Below are 21,133 nucleotides of genomic sequence, written 5' to 3' on the forward strand. Positions count from 1 at the left end.
TAAAACACATAAAATCTCAGAACCTGCAATAAAAACCTTAATTAGCACACATACATCCCACACTCCTGGTCACATGCAAAAAATACATGAAGCCCTAGCTGGTTTGGCTGTGAATAGAGCTTTGGCATGCAGTCTGAAGGGTCGTAAGTTTGATTCAAATCAAGGGTCACATGCCCCAGTTGCAGGCTCAATGCCTGGGGCGGCTGGGATATGTGTGTATGTTGGGGGAGCAGGGGGGAAGTACAGCTGAGAATATAGTTCATTTTGTTCTGCTTGGACCATTTGGAAACACATTAGCATGGTTACAATTAACTATTATCAGGAGACAAGAAGGTATAAGCACTAAATACAACAAAAAGTAGATTGGTTAGCTGTGAGAAGTACTACTTAAAGGTATAGAGCAGAGACTATTTCTCATGAGATTTTAGGATACTGTTTGACACTCAACTGTATACATTTCTGATAAAGCATAAAGAGAATAAATTAAATAGACAGTGCTACTTTATTAAAATACTGAGTTTTATTTCACATGTATATTTTTGTCTCCCCACCATTCCCATTTGTCTGACCACTACTACTACTATGTCCTATCATAACATTCCATACATACTTAAAACCAAGCAAAGGGTGGAGTTCCATCTTTAAAAACTAAACAGGCATTTTGGACAACACATTCTTGGCAATGGAACCTGGACAACATTTATCAGACACGGTAGGGAAAGTTCTCACTCTGCATTATAAAAAGGACAGCCAGATATCAACTGTTACAGAAATGAAATAAGACGGAAAATTTTAACAAACTGTTTAAACTATTTTCTTAAAGAGACTTCCTCCACTGCCAGAGATCTTGAATAGCCTGGAAAAAAAAAAAAAGGAAATGTGCTTAAAGAACCACAGCACTTCACAGACAACCAATAAATTAAACCACGTCTCTTTGTACAGTTCAACATACCTATTTTTCATTCTACCACCAGAAAGGCTCACTCTAGATAATTAAGATTTTTTTTTTTTAATTTATACAAGTAAAGTATCATTGTCAATTTCTTACAGGTGATTTCTATAGGGTGGGGCAAAAATAGGCTTATAGTTGTGAATATGCAAAACACAGGATTCTTATATTTTTACTGTAAATTTACATTTGTCCCACCCCGTACTTGTTCTCATGCTGGTAACTCAGCAACATCCATGTAAAAATAAAATTCTTCAAGTGATAAAAATCCATTTCATATTAGTCATGATAAGTACAGTATAATCTACTTCCAAGATGGCAGTTCTTTTTCTATTCATAAACAATGTTCTCTTTTTAAAGAGCAGTCTTGATGGGGTGTTGTTTTTTTTAGCTCTTAATTCAAGAGTTTCTGCAGAAATTTGCTATTTCTCAAAGTCCATCTGGAAGGGATTTTACTAGCCAAATCCTCACAAGCAACACTTTTTCCTAAGAAAAACTGCACAAGCAATGGGAAAATTTTTACGGTTACTCCTTGCTTCTGTAGCTATGCCATAAAAAACGTGAGACTTTTAGTTTTGATCATCTCTGTAGTAGTAAACTGAGTTATTACACTCTACTATAGTAGGAATTTCATCTTGGTACTTTTCAGAAAATAGTGAAGATACTTGGGAGTCAGAAGATATTGCTGTAAGCAGGGAATTCTGTCATTTCAGCTCAAGACTGATGTTATACTGTGTGGAATCTTCACCTGAATTTTTCTTGATCAAAAATCTCAGTTTGCCACTTTCCTTGGTTCTGGTTACCTGTGAGTACATGCTGGTTTCTGACTTTCCACCATTTTCAACATTAACAACCGCATACAGCAGTTTTCAAAATGTTTAATAAGCGCCAACTATTCAGAAAACTTGCCACTGAAAGGGTTTCAAATGTGAGAAAAACAGTGCCACCATTTTTGTAATTTAAATACCAAATATTATGGCAGAAAAATAGCTCTGACAAATTCTTTATTAAAAAAGCTGAAAAGACTTAGGGAGCCCTGACAAAATCGTACAGGCTATGTCTGGTATATGCACAATGCCCAGCAACCTATGTAACTACTTTTACATTTCCCTTTATAACCTAAGAGTCACTAACTGTGAACAAGACAAAAATTAATACCTAGTTTTCATTGATAAATACCTTTACTTGTAAGGAACAGAAAGTCTACATTGACTCAAGCTACAATATTGAGCATTAGCTACAATTTGGTTTCTTGCTGCCAGGTTTTACACCGTAGGTTCATTTCAGCAAAATGTGCTTCCCATAAGATCTATGGAGAAATGGTTCCCCGCCGCCAACTCAGGAAAGCGAAAGGCCAGACTGCCCAAGCAGCCAAGTGGAGCAGCAAGGAAAACCACAGCTCAGGTCTTAGCCAACTTAGTACCAACAGTAAAAACTGAGCTCAGTAACAAAGAGGTAATTTACCAACTATATAATAAAAGTTGGGGGAAATATACTAAAAGTTATCTTCTCAGTCTCTGCCAACTAAATTCTTAAAGCATTTCCATGTATTCAATCTAAAGTAATGTCTGTGGTTAGAAATCTTTTAAAAGAAGCCAACACTTAAAGAGACTAAAGAATCATGATAAATCACAATAAAAAATTGGATTAGGTCATGTCTTGAGAAAACTCAGTTACCTCCAAGTCAGTCATCCGGAAGCAATTCTTCACGTAATTAATGAACTTGGCTTCCACTTTGGGAAGAGAACCGCCCTATTGAGACAAAAGCAGTACTAAGGGTGAGTATATAAGCACTATTTGTAAGTTAAGAAATTCCTCATATTTGCATGCTATTATTACATGGATCATCAGTTCATGCCTTATCCCTTCAATTCTTTAAAATCATTGAATACATCTGGGTCTTTCAGGCCCAGAAAGACCTACCAATTCTTAGGACCTAGGTCTTTCATACCACTCCCGTACTGACCAGCTTTGTCAGTTTCAAATCCTCCCCCGATCTTTGAAGTAAATACCAAGTACAAGCCATGCTTTAGATTCTTTAGGCACTCAAATGTCAACGTGGCTGCCTGCTCTATAACCTAACAATTGTTTGATCACCACCCTCTTCCACCCAGAACCGAATACAAAACAAAGCAAATACACACCCCTTTTCAGTACCAAATGCACACGTCACCAAAACTGTTAATAGATCACTTTAATACGTACGATCACTTTAATACGTACGAAGAACCTAGGCCCAGCACAGTACTAACCCGAGTCAATTCAGGGAGCATATGAATGGGGGGGGAAATTAACGTGACATTTCATTCATCTCAAACTAAAGTTTAGCATTTTCTTCAATTGTGAGCATAAAAAAAACCGTAATAGTGTTAGCACCAAATTATTTTCTTAAGAATTACAATTATGAAATGTTTATCACTACTTTGGATTTAATGTGCAACTAAGTATATCACTTGTTATTTCCTCTTTTGGTAATTTTTATTTCCCCCAGTAACTTAAATCCTTTTATGCATTTTAAAAAGGTCAAGATGACTTCAGGAATGCCAAAGGAACCATGGCATAAAGTTAGGGATCAGGTATGGTACTATCACCTAGAAAGTAATTTCCGTTTTTAAATTATTGTCACATACATTCTTCATTCATTCATTCAAATATTTATTGAGCAGCTAGGGAAATACAAAGGTGTTTAAAACATGGTCAAAGAGGCAAGATAAATGAACAAGTCAAGAAACGTTCACTGAATCACAGCAAAAGAAAGGTGCATTTGGAGACTAAGTGAGATTGCTTCCAGCCTGGAAGGGGACATGGGTGAGTGATAAACCAGGAAAGGGCATGAGATTAAAATAGAAGACTTCAGTCTGGATTGTTGATGATACTCAGTATGGACTATATTTGTCTCTCCTTTTCCTCTTTCCCCATCTTTGGGCTAATTTACCAGTAGTGCCCAGGATTGTTCAATGTGCCTGCAATTAAACCAAGGAGATAGGACCATATTAAAATGCGGGGGAGGGGTATCTAAAAGGTTATTTTAGCACTGTATGCAAGGGATAAATAAAGCAGGAAGGCAAAAAGGTTTACAGTAGTACAAAAGCAAAATCTAGAGGTACATTCAGGCCCTAAAATTTTATTTTTCCAATCGACTTGACTCATCACTGCACAAGGAAGCCTACTAAAACACGCAGACCTAGGCACACAGAAAAACAGGTGGAAAGAAGTCAGCGACTTTCCCTCACCACCACATTTACTCTCAAAAACTGGGGTCTAAGCAACAATTTATAAATTAACACTTTTCTCCAATGTGTTTCAAGGTATTTGAATCAATTATCCCATACTCTTCAAGTCCAGAGTTCACGGAAATTTAGTTTAGTGCCCTGGGTAAGTAGTAAAATGAGTCAATCCTCTTCTCACATTTCCACTATTTAAGACAAAAAGAAACTAAAAACCTATTATAGTCAATAAAAAACTCACGATATAAATCTATCAACTGGTGACACCTTGGTATAAAAGGAATGACTCAATTTGTTGGAAAATGTTTTTTACTAGTCAATCTTGAGTACCGGTATTTTTTTTTCACTACAACACTAGCAGCCAAAGACTGTCTACTTTTCCAGCCGCTTCATAAAAATTAAGACTCATGCGCCCTCTGCTGGCTCTACAGCATCTTACAACCAGAAGATCAGTTCAAGGGAAGTGTTTTTGTTGATCTTATTTTAACACCTAGGATCGGAATGCATCTTAAACCAACTTACTTATATTTTTTATAATGAAAAAAATAAAGCACATGTAACTTCAAACATGCAAAAAAAATTACCAGAGATAAGTGATTGTAACTAATAATCCATTTCTAAAAAACTTTCATATCACGATCAAGTAACAGATGTATTAAGGACAGTGCTGTCCCAAACCACCAAAAAAGATAATTTGAGTGAATGGTAAATAAACCTATCAGTTTCTTAAATATAATTTTACTCACCTTTTCTATACTTGCTTGCATTTTTGCTTTAATGTCTTCTACAGAACTAGGTCCTTTCGGTGTTTTAGGAGTTTTTTCCTGTTTTTTGAAGGATTCTTGACCCTGGTAAAAGTTTATTTCCAGTTTTAAGAAAACAGCTCTTAAGACCCAGCCTACCTAAATGTTTTGTGAAGTTATTCTTACAATCCTTTCTTATAAACACTAGTAAACAGCTAGACTTGAGTTGCTATTACAAATGAATGTCATTCCTAAAAAAAGGAACAGGGGTCTTCGGACACCAGGTCAGTTCCACACTTACAGTTCCCATCGAAAAGGGAACCAGAAGACCGCTACGCATGAAGCAAGGAGGTCAATGCGGCCTGATGCCTGGGCCCAGCCGAGAGCACTTAAGTAACATCGGCCCAGGTACTGGGGTTCTTTTCATCTCCTATGTGGCTAACATGCAGCCAGGTTTGAGAAGCTCTGCACCATGCAACACATTTACCTTTCAACAAGCAAGATCCCTTACAGGAGGTAACTTTTTATCAAAATAAAAGTATTGCTGCTGGCTTTCTCCCCGACTAAAAAAACAAGTAGCTATACACAGGACAGTGTCATCGACAAGCATATGTGGCTCTTTGAAGACACCATTACAGTTGTTCTCCAAAGGCCTATCAACTTCCGGACAGACAACATTCACCCACAGTAGAACCTCTAACTTTTCTAACTAGTTCAATGAAGCCTGGATTTGTATGTTCCCACTTACTTTTGATCTTGGTGTTGATGGTTTTGAGTCTTTTCCATTTTGATTTGATTTTTGTGCATTTTTGGCTGGAGTATCTCGTATGGACTGTAATTAAGATTAATCATAATCAGCTCACATACCAGAGTACATAAAACCACCCCAAAGCATGTAAGAAAAGCAGCAGTCAGGCTAAGATGAAGCAATCGTTTTGATGTTGCAAAGGTGCTAGCAAAGAGGAAGAAAGCCGCACGAACAAAGAAAACAAGTCCTTTCCCACCATTAGCAAAGTCTTCAGGTCAGCCCTATTCAGGACCAGCTTCAAGTATGAGGTCAGCATTTCCTCCTACAGGCAGCTTTCATTCCTCCAAGTCAACAGCACCGAAAATTTCCCAACATTTTCTAGTAGCTATTTCTGACAATCTTCTAGCATTGTATATCCTACTTACTTTCTTTACTGGAGCTTTTTCTTCTGCTTCATCATCATCAAAATCATCATCATCATCACTGCAAATGAAATAAGTAACTATTATTGGTGCATTCAACAACAACAAAAAAACCTAAAAATTGGCTGAATCTCCATTAAATCACGAATTTTTAAACTATCTACACTAATAAAAGGAAAACGTTACTTGACCGTACCCTCTCTATGCCCACAGCCAATCAGAGAAAGTATGCAAATTAACCCAACAAAGATGGCGGTTAAATTGCATACACTGAGGGAGGAGTGAAGACAGCATAGAAGAGGGAGGGGAAAGGAGAAAGCAAGGGCAGGGTGGTGGGGCGGGCAGGCAGGCACTGCCGCAGCCCATAGTCTATAATAAAGGGGTAATATGCTAATTAGACCAATGTCCTTCAGGACTAAGCTGGGACCGGAGCAAAGCCCAGAGGGAAGCCAGTGCGTGAATTTTCATGCACCAGGCCTCTAGTTATTCATAACTGCCAAGAGGTAGAAGCAACCCAATTGTCCCCCAATGGTTAAATGGATAAAGAAAATGTCACAAGTACACATGACATTATGTCTTAAAGGAAATCCTGTCACCCACTGCACCTAGATGAACCTTGAGGACATTATACTAAGTGAAAGACAGTAACAAAAAAGGCAAATACTACACAATTCAACTTAGGAAACATCTAGAATAATCAATTTATTTATAGAAACTGGGAGTAAATTGGTGGTTGCCAGAAGCTGGGGAGAGGTAGAAATGGACAGTTTTTGTTCAATGGGCACAGTTTCAGTATTTCTAGATGGAAAGAGTGTTGAGACCTGTAAACAATGTGAATATGGTTAACAGTACTGAACTGTTAAAAAATGGTTGGGATGGTAAATGTTTAGTTTTTACAACTAAAAACATAAAAACAAAATTATTTAGGGTTGAGATAGATGAAAAAAATTGTAAACAGAAAATATCCCATGTTTATAGATGTAATATTAAGGTAGCAACTCTCCAAATTAATTTAGATTTAACACAATCCCTAAAAGAATGCCAGCTGGCTTCTCCATAATCATTCCTTAAATTATTGAAATTCAAGGGACCCAAAGTAGACAAATAGAATGTTAAACAGATCCAAGCTGAAGGGTTCACAGTTCAACTACAACACAGAAATCAACAGTGTTTTACTGGTAAAGGATAGACACACATCAATAGAATGGAATCTGAGTCTAGAAATATACCCATACACAGGGTGGGGCAAAAGCAGGATCAGTTGTTTATACGAAAAAATACAATACAAAATTTTGTGTTCTCACAACTGTAAACCTACTTTTGCCGCATTCTATATTTATGGCAATTACTTCTAGAAAGAGTGCCAAGACCATTCAAAGGAGAAAGAAGTCTAAAATTATGTCAGGACAACTTGATATCCACATGCATTAAGAGCGAAGTAGGACCAAAGGTCTAAATGTAAGTTAAACCTATAAAACTTTTAGAAAACTTGGCAATGACTTCTTAGATGTCTTACATGGTGGTTACATAAGAAATTATCCCCATTTTAAAGATAGGAAATCTTCCAAAGCCCAAGCAGAATCAAGATACCAATCAGGTCCTACTCTGAAGTCTCCGGGAAAGGACTGTGGACAAAATCTGACTTTGTGCTATTAGATGTTCACTTATAAACCTACACCAAGGTAACTTGAAATCACCAGACTAACTAAACTCAAGCCTACTTAAGCACCCAGATTTCTCATTTTTGTCCTACATCCAATTCCCATTCCTCTTGGTATATTATTTTAATCCTCACTAATGGCAAATTTTCTAACAGCAAACACCCATTACATTGGGTTTAAAACAAATTTTTCTCAGTATTAAACTCTCAACCTTCCCTTATTTTCTGCCTGTATTCGCATGCTCAACGGGCCAGTTGAGGTTGCTGAAAACCTCTCTTCCAGAGTTGATAGCATGCTTATGTCTTTCTCTGATTCTATTTAAATGTTAATATATGGACCCACCTAGGACTCAGGAATAAAGTTAGCGGGCAATTAAAAGCTAATGTATTAAAAGTTACAGATTCTGTTGCATATAGGAAAACCACAAGTAGCACTTCTTTAAAATCCTCTCTGTGGATTTTTTTAAATTGACTTTAGAGGGGAAGGAGAAAAACATCCTTCAGTTGCCTTCCATATGCATTCTGACTGGGAATGGAACCCTCAAGGTGTATGGGACAACACTCCAACTGAGCCACCCAAGATATAAATGGCATTCCACAGTGTACACCTAATTATTTACCATAGCCTTAGGTTAGTAAATACACCAAATCTTGTTTCCAACCTAATTTTAAATTCCCCATGGAAATCCTATTCTTCTAGAATCTTAATTTCTCAATAAGGACCAGAGAACCTCGAGCCAAAATCTTTGGAGGGTGGGGATCCAGAAGTGACAACTTACAAAATGAATGCAGCTATTCTGAGTCTCTTTCCACCCAACCCATTTATCATAAACTATTCAGTATAAAATACACCTGTTAGCTACAGTCATTTGACCACTACAATATTCCTCAGGAAAAAGGTACCTAGTCAAACACATCAGGGAAATAGTTCTGAAAATTCTCAATGCACTGCAGCACTTTAAGGTTCCTAGTTCCAACAATATCGTTTAACTTGGCTCATTTAACCAAAAATGACAACCACTGACTATTTACCTTTTATTTAAAGCCATTACCCAATTCTACAGGAAGACTTTGGAAAATAATTTCCGTAAAACTCCCCCATACAACCTTGTCAAACTGGTAGGTCCATACTTACTCTTCATCATCGTCCTCCTCATCGTCATCATCCTCATCGTCTTCAAGCTTTACTTTTTTCTTAAAAAAAAAAAAAAAAGACCTCATGAGCAAGTGCCCAAACTGAAGGCCAGAATACGGTACCTATAATGAATTACATCTATACCTGCGGAACCTTGCTACCACCTCCAGGGGCTGACCGCTTTCCAGACATACTTAGGAGTTTCACATCCTCCTCCTCGTCTTCTTCTGACTCTGCATCTTCCTCCACAGCTAAAATAAATTCCTTTATTAGTCACTACTAAAACTCAACCTAAAAGCAGTAACTCAGGGGGAAAAAGGGCATTAATATACAGTAATGAGTATTTAAAAAAATCCTACTACTTAAAAGAGGCAAAAAGCAAACACATTTTTTACAAAGAGGAACTATGAGACCTAAGGTTTCAAATGCAATGTAACAGGTGTTTCCAGATATAAATTAGTAATATAACTACTAGATTCCCATTTGAAGCTCTATAAAGACAGCAGTCCAGCAGGAACAAGGTAACTACATAAAAGATAATAAAAATAACATACCTACTAAGTGCTGTCCGCTAATATGCACAGGCCCTGAACCACACTTCAACCGCAACACCACAGGTGGTGTTATTTCAAAGCCGCCAAGGGAAACCTAAAAGAGATTTGAAATCACTAAGTACTGTAAAGAAAATAAAGTTAAATGTTTTAGAATAAAACCTTCTCATAACTTACAAATGTTTGTGTTACAGGCCCGACAGGCAAATCCATAAACCAAATGAGCAAACCAATGAACCTGTTTTCCCACCTGATACACAAGAGCAACCACCATGTTCCAGTGTTCACCATTCAACCCCGCAGCAACAACCCTCACCCATCTCCCAGTGTAACCCGCCCTAACAGAATTAGACCCTGCCATGAAATCCACATTACAAGTGCCCTTACCGTTGGCTGTACGGACATTTTCAAAGTTGCCAGTGTTACTTTAATGGGGCTGCCTTCGTAATTCATGGCCTCTGCTTCGACAATGTGCAGCTCATCCTTTGCTCCAGCCCCTAGACTGACCTAGGAACAGAAAAAGAGCAGTGCAACTTAGCTTTCTGTATATGTTCAAAGTTACTGATAAACTTTTCGTTATTACCACTAATGGAAAACTAATCTGTGCACAATTAATATTATTTTCAAGTTTTATGGGACTTTGACAATCAATTTCTCATCCTCAGTAAATTTGAACAAATGCATAAAGATGCATTTGATAACATACAGGGTGTCCCCAAAAATACATACACTCTAATAGCTGATTTTGGAAATGAAATGCATTTTAATAAATAACTGCCTTTACAATTATTCAATGCGTGTGTGTATATATTGGGGGGAGGGGACATGGGGACAAAGAACATTTAATACTACCCTAAAAGACTTTCTAAGGCATATTAAGTATATAGAAATATAAAAAGTTAAACAGTAGTGTAACTGGACTTTTACATGATTACCAAAAGAGTGGTAAAAAACACCAAGTTTTGTATCACAGGTATACAGAAAATCAGTACACAATACCCAGTTATAAAAATACTATAATAAAAATTGGAGCCGAAACCGGTTTGGCTCAATGGATAGAGCGTTGGCTCGGGGGCTGAAAGGTCCTGGATTCCATTCCGGTCAAGGGCACGTACCTTGGTTGCGGGCATATCTCCAGTAGGGGGTGTGCAAGAGGCAGCTGATTGATGACTCTCTCATAGATGTTTCTCTCTATCTCTCTCCCTTCCTCTCTGTACAAAATCAATAAAATATATTTTTTAAAAATTGGATATTAAGCCACACAAATAGGAACTAAGGCTGAAATCAAGAAAGGTTTAGTAGTTTATTTTGAAAAGTTTAAGTACCGTTCGTAAAGATAACTGGTGCTCATTTTCATCATTGTCCACCTTAAAGTGATAATCTTTGTCGGCCTTTAGTTCACAACCTGTAAATGAAGAAAAAGAGCAACTAAAGCACGGAGAAAAAATACTGAAACTTGTTTGGGTAACCAAAAAGGAAACGATTAACTTGTGGCTTTTCACCATTCTACCTGAAGGCCTCTCTTCCTAGATTCTGGAAGACAAACGCCTACAATCAAATAACATCCATTCAGGCCTTAACGTATCCCTAGGACATGTCTACTCTTGCCTTGAACACAACTTCTGAACATAACTTAATGTACATCATTCAGCGATGGCATGTCGACATATCCTAGGGAATAGTTCCAATAGAAAGGACCAACAAAGATACCTTGATATAAGCTGATCAAAAACCCAGCTATTCAAAATGGCTAGAAATAGAAGCATTAAAGTATACTTTGTATTACCTACTCCACCAATAAGCAATTAAGTCATCAAAGTAAAAATTTTGTTAATTTAAATGACCCCATTTAATTGCAATCTAATAGTTACTGGTACATAGATGCTTAAATGTTATTGCTCTATTAAACCTCAGCATGTCATAAGCAACAAAATAAACTTGGGGCAGAATCTGCAGTGACTTGAAGACTGGCTGACCCAAAGAAATGGCTTCAACAAGTTTACTGGAAACCAAATTCTGCTCTCTCCTTAGTATGATATGCATTGTGTCCTGGGAAGAGGCGAAATCCCAAAACCTGGGTATAGATAGAGTATAGCAACAGTACCGGGTCTTACTGACCCACACTGAACCTTAGCACATGTCTCATCTTAAAAAAAAAAAAAAAAAAAAAGCTGTTTGCACGATTCCCCACATAAGGCATCCTAACCCTCAAAAAAAAAAAAATTATAATTCTGGAGTCAAGAATCGTGGTTTAGAACGTATCCATTTACCTCCAAGTGCAACCTGCCCGAAGGCACTTGCGTTCTGAGCATCACCATCGCCGCCACCTGCCTAATGGGCGACCCACCTCCCGCGGTGACGTCCGGGAAACGGCTCCATGGAGGGCCGGCTGAACAAAGGCCTCCACCATCCAGGTCCTACCCACCACCTCACCGACCATTCCCCGCCCGACAGCCCCTGGGAAGCCCCGGGATCCCGGGCTCCGGGGTGACAAGACGACAGAGAGCCCCGGATGTGGCGCCCACACCCCTCCTTCCCCCGACCACGTGGCAACCACGTGCTCCCGGCGCCTGCGCCTCCTCAGGCCGGGCCGCGCCTCCCCTCCCCCTGGAGCCCGCCGAGGCCCCGGGGCGTCTGGGCGCCCGAATTCCCGAGGCCTGGAGGCGAGGCCAGGCGCTCCCATCCCCTCCTCCGGGAACCTGGCCCGCGCCTCGCACCACGAGCCCACACGACCTGCTGCACCAGCCTGGGGCCCTGCACCAAGGCTCTGGCCGGCAATCAAAAGCCTAGGAACTCGCACACCCCTTTGGGGGGGGGGGGGGGGAATGACGCCTGGAGCTCCAGTTTACCCCCGTCAACGCTGAGCCCTCAGCCAGCCGGTCCCAAGGAGCCCCACACTCCATGGGTCTCCATCGGACCGCTACCCCCAGGCTCCAGCACGCCCCTCCCTCCCATCCCTCAGTGCTCCCCCTCCTGGCTCTCCATCCCTCAGGCTGCACGGCCCCGGCGGCTCGCCTCCCACCCCCTCAGGCCTCAGGCCTCCCGCCCGCCTCGCTTCTTTCCTCCACAGCCCGGCCTCAGCCGCATTCCCGCCCCCCCACCTCCAAGCCGCTAGGCCCGGCTCGGCCTCGCTCCAGCCCCCCCCCCCCAGTCCTTACCGAAAAGGTAGTTCTGGGGCCGCAGAGGGCTCATGTCCATGTCCATAGAATCTTCCATGGGGTGGGAGCACGCACTTGGGTGGCAGAGAAGGCGGGCGGAGAGAAACGGCGCCGGTGCTGCAGCGGAGCAGACGCGCAGGACGGAATCGCACCAGGGAAAGGACGCGGGCTCTCTGCGTACCTATAAAGCACCAGGAGGTCTCGCGAGAGTTCCCGAAGTCTCGCCGCCGCGCGCGCGCGCGTGCTCGAGAGCCCCCTCTTCCCGCACGGGAGCCCTCCTGCGCAAGCGCTCTCCGACCCGCCTCCTTCCTTCCGCGCCCCCCGCCTCCGCCAGGTGCTGGAGGGGCTGCCGCCGGGCACGCGCACTCCTCCGCGGGCCCCACCCCTCCGCCGCCGCCACGGCCGCTGCGCACGCGCGCTTCCCCCCCCCCACCCCGGCAGCGCGCGCCCCCTCCCCTTCCCAGCTCCACACGTCCTGCTCGTGCGCGCGGGCCTGGCGCCAAAAGCCTGCGCAGCCCACCCTGCAAGATGGCGACGGCAGCCCTCGGCCTGGAAGAGGCGAGTGGAGGCTGTGAGCCGGAGAGCCGCTCCACTCACCTCTCCCCACGCCCCTCATGCCTCGCGGGCCTCCAAACCGGCCGAGCCGGGATTTGTGACTTGCCCGCAGGGCCTGGGCTCACAGTTCCCTGTCCTCCCAGAGTGAGAGCCTCAGGTGCTGCAGACAGAGCGGACTCCCGAGGAGTCTTTGTTGGGAAGAAAGGATGATGTAGCTGCTGGCCGGACTGCCTCGGCTCGGTGCTTGCGGAGGGAGCACCTCCCAAGCTGAAATCCCGCATCTTTACGTCATGGTGGGGCCTGAAAGCCGCGCACTGAGGCAGCCTCCTTTGTATGCACCAGGGCAGGAGCCGGGCCTGGGAGGCTAAAAGGGGTGTAGACCCCCAGTGGGTACCCGCTCGGTCCGGGAGGCAGAGGTGACTGTGCCCACTTTGCAGACAAGGGAAGGAGTGGCGAGGAGGGGGGCAAGTGCCCAAACCGAGGAGACGAGAGAGTTCTCCAGCTCATGTATGCAGACTGCTCGGCATCTTTGTACATCTGTCCTTAGGGATGTCTAGTAGCTCCATCCCCAAGGATATCTGTCTGCATAAGTATATGCTAAGAAATGGGCTTGTGCCCTCGCCGGCTTGGCTCAGTGGATAGAGCGTCAGCCTGCCGACTCAAGGGTCCCAAGTTCGATTGAGGCCAAGGGGGCTCAATCTCCAGTGGGGGTCCTGCAGGAAGCAGCCAATCAATGATTTTCTCTCATCATTGATGTGTCTATCTCTCCTCCCTTCCTCTTTGAGATCATTAAAGAAATACCTATTAAAAAAAAAAAAAAAAGAAATGGACTTGCATAGGAGAAGGACAGGTATTTACTTACAAATGTATATACGTTAATTGCATCTTTGAACTGTTTACATAACATTGTCTTAGTGTCTGTTTGGGCTCCTAGAACAAAATACCACAGGCTGGTATAAACAACTATTAACACCGTTAAGTGACATTCAAACCTTAAAGACTTTTTGTGAGTTTATTTGAGCCAAATGGTTGACAATTGCCAGGCAGGAACCAGCATCTCAATGAACTAAGACAATGTTCGAGAGAATGGTGGTTTTCACCTTGTTTTATACATTACAATCAAAAGGGGTTCTATAAAATCCATTGGTGATAGATTAGGGAGGTGGAAGAAAGCAAAGAAGGGGAGGGACTCTGGGATTGGATAAAAAGTAAAATGATAGATGACATAGGGTGGGGACAGGATAGTTCACGTAATTAACAAGATAACAATAACAATGAGGATTTGTGGTATCCGCCCTGGGGCCCTAGCACCTTGGGTGTGCCTTGGAAGGGTCCAGAAGAAAGGAAACTTACAAGTTCCACTCAGGGGCAAAAAGACAAGAGGCTCAGTGAAGTTTGTCTTTGGGAAGATATGGCCTAGGACTTGACTCCCCACTAGACAGCTTTTTAAGTGGTTTTCATTTCGGACCATCCTTTGGGGTTACTTTAGTCAGGAGTTTGCAAGGCCGCCCGCCATTCAGGTCTCTCCTGAGCTGGTCAGGTTAGCATGTGGCCCCTTTGCTCCCACACAACAGAAGTTTGTCACAGTTTTGGAGGTTGGAGCCCAAGATGAGAGTGCCAGCATGGTCAGGTTGCAGGCTTCTGGTTGTAGCCTCAGATGGCGTCAGGGCCTAGGGCAGTGGTCGGCAAACTGCGGCTCGCGAGCCACAGGCGGCTCCTTGGCCCCTTGAGTTTTTAGCAAAGGCCAGCTTAGGAGTACCCTAATTAAGCCAATAACAATGTACCTACCTATATAGTTTAAGTTTAAAAAATTCGGCTCTCGCCGAGACCAGTTTGGCTCAGTGGATAGAGCGTCGGTCTGTGGACTGAAGGGTCCCGGGTTCGATTCAGGTCAAGGGCATGTACATTGGTTTCGGGCATATCCCCGGTGGGGGATGTGCAGGAGGCGGCTGGTCGATGTTTCTCTCTCATGGACGTTTTTGTCTCTCAATCCCTCTTCCTTCCTCTCTGTGGAAAAAATCAATAAAATATATTTTTTTAAAAAATCGGCTCTTAAAAGAAATGTCAGTCGTTGTACTGTTGATATTTGGCTCTGTTGACTAATGAGTTTGCTGATCACTGGGTTTGAGCATCATCTCTATGCCAGGGTTTCGGGTTCAGTCCCTTGTCAGGGCACATACAAGAATCAACCAAGAAATGCACAGAGGCTGCTGCAGAAGACCAAGAAGACCAAGGACGCTTCTGGGGAAGGAGGAGGGACACTGATGAATACGCCGGCGGACTCAGGGAACAGCCTTCCACACCTGAGAGAAGGATCAGCGTGGGGCCCGCCCTCACACCTCCCTCCCTGTGAACTTTGTCCCACAAGCATGGATTATGTTTCTGGTCCTTTTCTCTCTCGGGCCTTGCAAGAAGGCCCCCAAGTGTTGGGAGTCTCCAGGCGATATCTGATGGTCTGGCCTGGCGTCAGCGTTAATAGCCCTCCCTCCAGGCAGTGCACCGTCCACAGCCCAATGGCCCCTGTAACCGGCTCTGGAAGACCAGTATCTGGGAAGGAGATCGGGACTTAATTATAGGCTATCAGGAATGTACACCGGGCTTGCTGACTTGGATTCAGGTCACTAGCATCCAAATATGAGGGTTACATTGGAATTACCCCTGGAGGCAGAGGGATGAGGGCAAGGGTGAGGTGGGGGAGTATAGGGGAGGTCAGTGGGGGGGTGGGGGGGAGAGACATGTACTACTATTTGTAATACCTTAATAAAATTTTAAAAATAAAAAAATAAGTAAAAACATACTTAAAAAAAGAAATGCACAAATAAGTGGATGTTTCTCTGTCTCCCTCCCTCTCTCAAATCAATCAATAAAATTTTTTTTAAAGATTTCTTTAGTGGATGAATAGCCATTGGAGAAGTGTCATTCAATCAATCTGTCATCAGACAGCAGCAAGGAATAGAGTGAAGATGATGCTCTTTCCACCCCAACGCACACAGGAGACTAACCCGGAGCTCTGGCTTGAGTAAGAGACTGCCAGGACATGTGGGTATTGTTTATCATCTTATGGAGAACCTCCTCTCTGAGGTAAATTATTTCGTTGCAAAGATGCTTTCTTACATGTGATGCTGTTTTATGGCAACCTTGCTGAGATTCCCCATCTAGCTCTCTAACCAAGAGGCAGGGACAGCTCACCAGCTCCATTTCCCTGCGGGAATGTCTGCGCCAATCCCTTACAGGGTGCCTTAAGCAAAAGGGTTGATAGGAAAGGTCGCCGTTTCTTTTTCATTTGGAATGTGTTGGAGAAGGTTTGCAGGGCAGGCACTACAGGAGGTTAACGGGCATGTTAGCCATTTTCTCAGGCTCTGGTGAGTCAGGTGACGAAGTGCGCCATCCACACGTACTCCGGGAGGTAGCTAACCCAGGCCTATGCCCGGCAGCCCATTCCCTGTCTCCAGACTGGAGAACAGCACCCAAGAGAGGCACTGAGGAGAGGAGAGTCCTTTGAAAGGAAGTGAGGGCTTCCCCTCCCCTTCACGTCGAATCGCGAGGCTCCACTAGCCCCGGTCTGCCATGGACTGGAGCAAAGGGTGGTGAGGCAGTTCTGGAAAACGTGACCTGAGTTCCTGGAATTTGGTGGGTCCACAGACTGCTGCCTGATTCTCTTAAAAAAATAATAATAATTGATTGGCTGGCCCCTACTGGCCCCTACTGGGGATGGAGCCCACAACCTGGTGCATGTGCCCTTGGTGGGAATCGAACCTAGGACCCTGTAGTCCGCAGGCCGACTCTCTATCCATGAGCCAAACCAGCCAGGGCCTGCCTGACTCTTGCCTGGGAAAGTCTGTGATGGCAAAGCAAAGAGAGCTGTAGAGGGCTTGGCCTGCGCGTCCAGCATTTGGCACATCCAGCAGCAGCCAGTGCGAAAGTCTTACACCACCTTACCGAGAGGACTGGTCTGCAGGAGGGCGGCGGCCCCACACTTACAAAGGCTGTCTCCCCTGCAACACACACACACACACACACACACACACACACACACACCGCCAATGCATCACAGAAATAGAACAAGGAACTTTTCTGTATCTTTCATCCGAATTCCTCCAACGTTACCATCCTACATAATCACAGTTCGGTGATGAAAGCCAGGAAATTAGCGCTGATACAATAGCATTATCGGATCTATAGACCTTACTCCGGCCTCACCAGTCCGGCTAAATAGCCCTCTTCTGTGCGTTTAGCTGTTACGTCTCCTTCGCCTCCTTTAATCTGGAAGTTTCTCAGTCCTTTGTCTCCCATGACCTTGGCAATGTGTGAAGATACGGGCTGGTTATCGTGAAGAATAGCCTTCATTTGGGGTTCGGCCGAGGTTTCTTTGTGATTAGATTCCGGTTACGCGCTTTTGCGGAGGGAACGGCAGAAGCGATGCCGTGTCCTCGGGGCATCATATCAGGAGGGACACGCAGTTTGTCCTATTCCTGATGAAGTTCACATCCATCACTTGCTTAGGCTGGTGTCTGCCACGTTTCTTCATCTCAGTCTAAGTCAATGCCCCATTTCTCATGGAATTTCCCCAACTCTTTCCAGCCTCCATTCATGAGTTACCTAGAAAGTTTATTTCCATGGTGTTTGCAAATAATGTTCTATTTTCATGTACTAGTTGGAATTCTACTGTAAAGAAGAGCTTGTCCTTCTTGTCTCTGTAACTATGTCAGTATTGATTCATGATTCTTGTTTTATTCTATACTAGAAGCATAGGCGGGGGGGGGGGGGGGGGGGGCAGGGGAAGAAGAGGTGTCCCTCAGCCCAGCCTGCACCCTCTCCAATCCAGGACCCCTCAGGGGATGTCTGACTGCCTCTCACAATCTGGGATTGCTAGCTCCTAACTGCTCATCTGCCTGCCTGCCTGCCTGATTGCCCCTAACCCCTTTGCCTAAGTGCTTGATCGACCCTAACTGCTCACCTACTGGCCTGATCACCCCTAACTGCTCCCTTGCTGGCCTGATTGCCCCTAATTGCTCCCCTGCTGGCCTGATTGCCCCTAACTGCCTCTGCCTCTCCCCACACCCAGGACCCAAGATTCCCTCCTCTGGCCGGTCTCAGGCACCTGGGACCTGGACTGGCTTTGCCCGGGCTGGCCGCAGCTGCAGGGGACCGTGGGCAGGCGGCTTCACCCAGGCCACAGCCACAGGTGCCCAGGACTGCAGGGCCAGTGGCTTGTCCCTCTCTCAGGCTGCAGCCTGGCTGGTCCCCATTCCTCTCTCTCCAGTGTTGACTGTCTGAGCCTTTATGGCATGATGGCGTGAAGGCATGATGACCATTTGCATGTTAGCTCTTTATTACATAGGATGTTGTAATTTAATACTATTAATATCAAAATTCCACTACAAATGTCATGGGAACTCCAGGAGCCTCTATGACTTTGCTTGCTGGCAGAGGGGTTAGGGGCAATCAGGCAGGCATACAGGCAAGTGGTCCTGGATTTTTTTTTTTAATATATTTTATTGATTTTTTTACAGAGAGGAAGAGAGAGGGGTAGAGAGTTAGAAACATCAATGAGAGAGAAACATCTATCAGAGAGAATCATCAATCAGCTGCCTCCTGCACACCCCCTACTGGGTACGTGCCCGAAACCAAGGTACACGCCTTCGACCAGAATCAAACCTGGGACCTTCCAGTCTGCAGGCTGACACTATATCCACTGAGCCAAACCGGTTTCAGCTGAATTGTTTTTTTAAAATATATTTTTATTGATTTCAGAGAGAGGAAGGGAGAGGGAGAAAGAGATAGAAATATCAATGAATGATGAGAGACAATCATTGATTGGCTGTCTCCTGCATGTCCCCCACCGGGGATTGAGCCCACAACCTGGGCATTTTCCCTGACTGGGAATCAAACCCGGGACCCTTCAGTCTGCAGGCCAACACTCTATCCACTGAGCCAAACTGGCGAGGGCTCCATCACTTTTTATGTGTGTGGGTCCTACTTTCTGTCTCATATGCATCTTGTACAGTCCTTGCCCTAACCCCAGGATCAGCCACTTCAATATTTGTGTTCAATATTTTTTCCTTGGCCTCAGAGTATATAATAAAAAAAAAATTTTCCCCAAAGTTGCTTAGGTTAGTTCTTCTCTGCCACACCCAGTATCGTTAAGTTGTTCATCCATAACACGGGGCTGGTCACTCTTTTCACCTCTGTATTCCTTTCCAAAGGCTGCTCTCACAAAGTATCCCTGGGTACGTAGGCTGGGTGAGTTCCACAGCAGAAATCCACTGTCTGCCAGGGCTGGAGGCTGGAAGTCTGAGGTCAAGGTAGAGGCAGCATTGGACCCATGGCTTTTAGAGGTATCACCTTTATATATTTGATTTTTTTAGAGAGGAAGGGAGAGGGACAGAGAGTTAGAAACATCAATGAGAGAGAATCATTGATCAGCTGCCTCTTGCACACCCCCCACTGGGGATGTGCCCTCAACCAAGGTACATGCTCTTGACCGGAATCGAACTTGGGACCCTTCCGTCCACAGGCTGACGCTCTATCCACTGAGCCAAACCAGCTAGGGTTAGAGGCATCACCTTGATCTCTTCCTTCATCTCCACAGGGTATTCATTCTCCCTGTGCACACGTCTGTGTTCAAACTTCCCCCTTTCGTTAAAAACATCTGTTCTATTGGATTAGAGGCCCACCCTGCTCCAATATGACCTCATTTTAAATTAACTCATTATATGTGCAACAATCCTATTCCCAAATAAGGCCACACTCTGAAGTTCTGGGGGCTAAGATGAATTTTTAAAGGAAGAAAAGGCCCCCAATCGGTAGAGGAAACTGGGGAGAAGGGTGTGGGGGGCACACTGGTAACCTGAATTACTCACATGCCATCGCTGTGTCTGCCAAATGGATATTCGAGAGAAAGGATGCAGAATGAGCTATGGCCCCTCCTTCTGTAGTTGGTTCTGAGGTGTTGGCGAAAAATGTCCAGCCTATAGAAAACTTTTATAAGAGTTTGAGCAAAATGTTGAGGATATGCCCCAAAGCAAAATCTCAAGGGATTGAGAAAAATGATGGCAGTGTTACAGCTTATCCGATATAATAAAAGCATAGTATGCAAATTGTCCCCTCAACTGGGAGTTGTCTGGGAGTTCGACCAGGGGGTGTGGCCAAGGAAAAAAATATTGAACACAAATATTGAAGTGGCTGATCCTGGGGTTAGGGCAAGGATTGTACAAGATGCTTGTGAGACAGAAAGTAGGCCCCCCTCGCCCCCACTCCTCCCCTGGCCAGCAGCTGGGGACCCTACCAGTGCACAAATTTTGCAAAATGGGGGAACCTCTAGGACTAGATGTAAAGCAAACTGGAGGGATGCGTGCTTCTTGTACCCGGTGGGTGCAGGATGGTTAGTAACGAACAGTCACCGCCCCTGGCGACGGTGTGCGGGGGACACAGCCACACCCTGTGGTCTCACACCCTGTGCCCCCGAGGGGCCTAGAAAAGAGATGGCTCTGACGTTTCCCCGGATGTCATCCTAGGTACACAGGGATGACGGACAGCCCTAATCGGTTTGGCTCAGTGGTAGAGCATCCGCCGGCCTGCGGACTGAAAGGTCCCAGGTTCAATTCCAGTTAGGGGCTCAGGCCAGGGTTGTGAGCTCAATCCCCAGTAGGGGGCGTGCAGTAGGCAGACGAATAATGATTCTCTTTCATCATTGATGTTTCTCTCTGTCTCTCTGTCTCTGTCTCTGTCTCTCCCTCTCTCTCTCTCTCTTGGCCTTCTGCTCTGAAATCAAAAAGATATTTTAAAAAACCAAATACTAGTAATATCTCTTTAAAAAAAGAACAGACAGAGTGCACTTAAAATGAAGACTGACCTTTGCTAAGGGACGTGACTAAGGCCTGGGACGTGACTGCCGCCATGACCTGCCCTGCTAGGAATTTGTGATCAGACCCTCCTGTGTGGTCACTCCAGCAATGTGCTCATTGGAAACTGACAATAATAAT

At 44.3% G+C, this 21,133-nt stretch overlaps 1 protein-coding gene across 2 annotated transcripts; it reads right to left on the reverse strand.

Moving 5' to 3' along the window:
• Window positions 1-498: 498 nt before the first annotated feature.
• Window positions 499-13,000, reverse strand: NPM1 (nucleophosmin 1). 2 transcript variants are annotated; one of them, XR_014795206.1, is made up of 11 exons: window positions 12,594-13,000; window positions 10,761-10,840; window positions 9,823-9,942; window positions 9,439-9,532; window positions 9,029-9,135; window positions 8,885-8,943; window positions 6,093-6,150; window positions 5,668-5,751; window positions 4,923-5,024; window positions 2,627-3,912; window positions 499-856 (listed from the first exon to the last, which is right to left on the reverse strand). XR_014795206.1 is itself a non-coding variant. In XM_084886209.1 (11 exons), exons 1-11 carry the CDS (start codon window positions 12,649-12,651, stop codon window positions 818-820), a joined length of 876 nt encoding a protein of 291 aa, XP_084742335.1. In that variant the 5' UTR covers window positions 12,652-12,974; the 3' UTR covers window positions 499-817. The 2 variants fall into 2 exon arrangements, 1 of the variants encoding a protein (XP_084742335.1); XM_084886209.1 differs by having other exon boundaries at window positions 2,627-2,701; window positions 12,594-12,974.
• Window positions 13,001-21,133: the final 8,133 nt, after the last annotated feature.

This window comes from Pipistrellus hanaki (genome assembly GCF_964339955.1).
Source record: "Pipistrellus hanaki genome assembly, chromosome: 5".
NCBI lineage: Eukaryota > Metazoa > Chordata > Mammalia > Chiroptera > Vespertilionidae > Pipistrellus > Pipistrellus hanaki.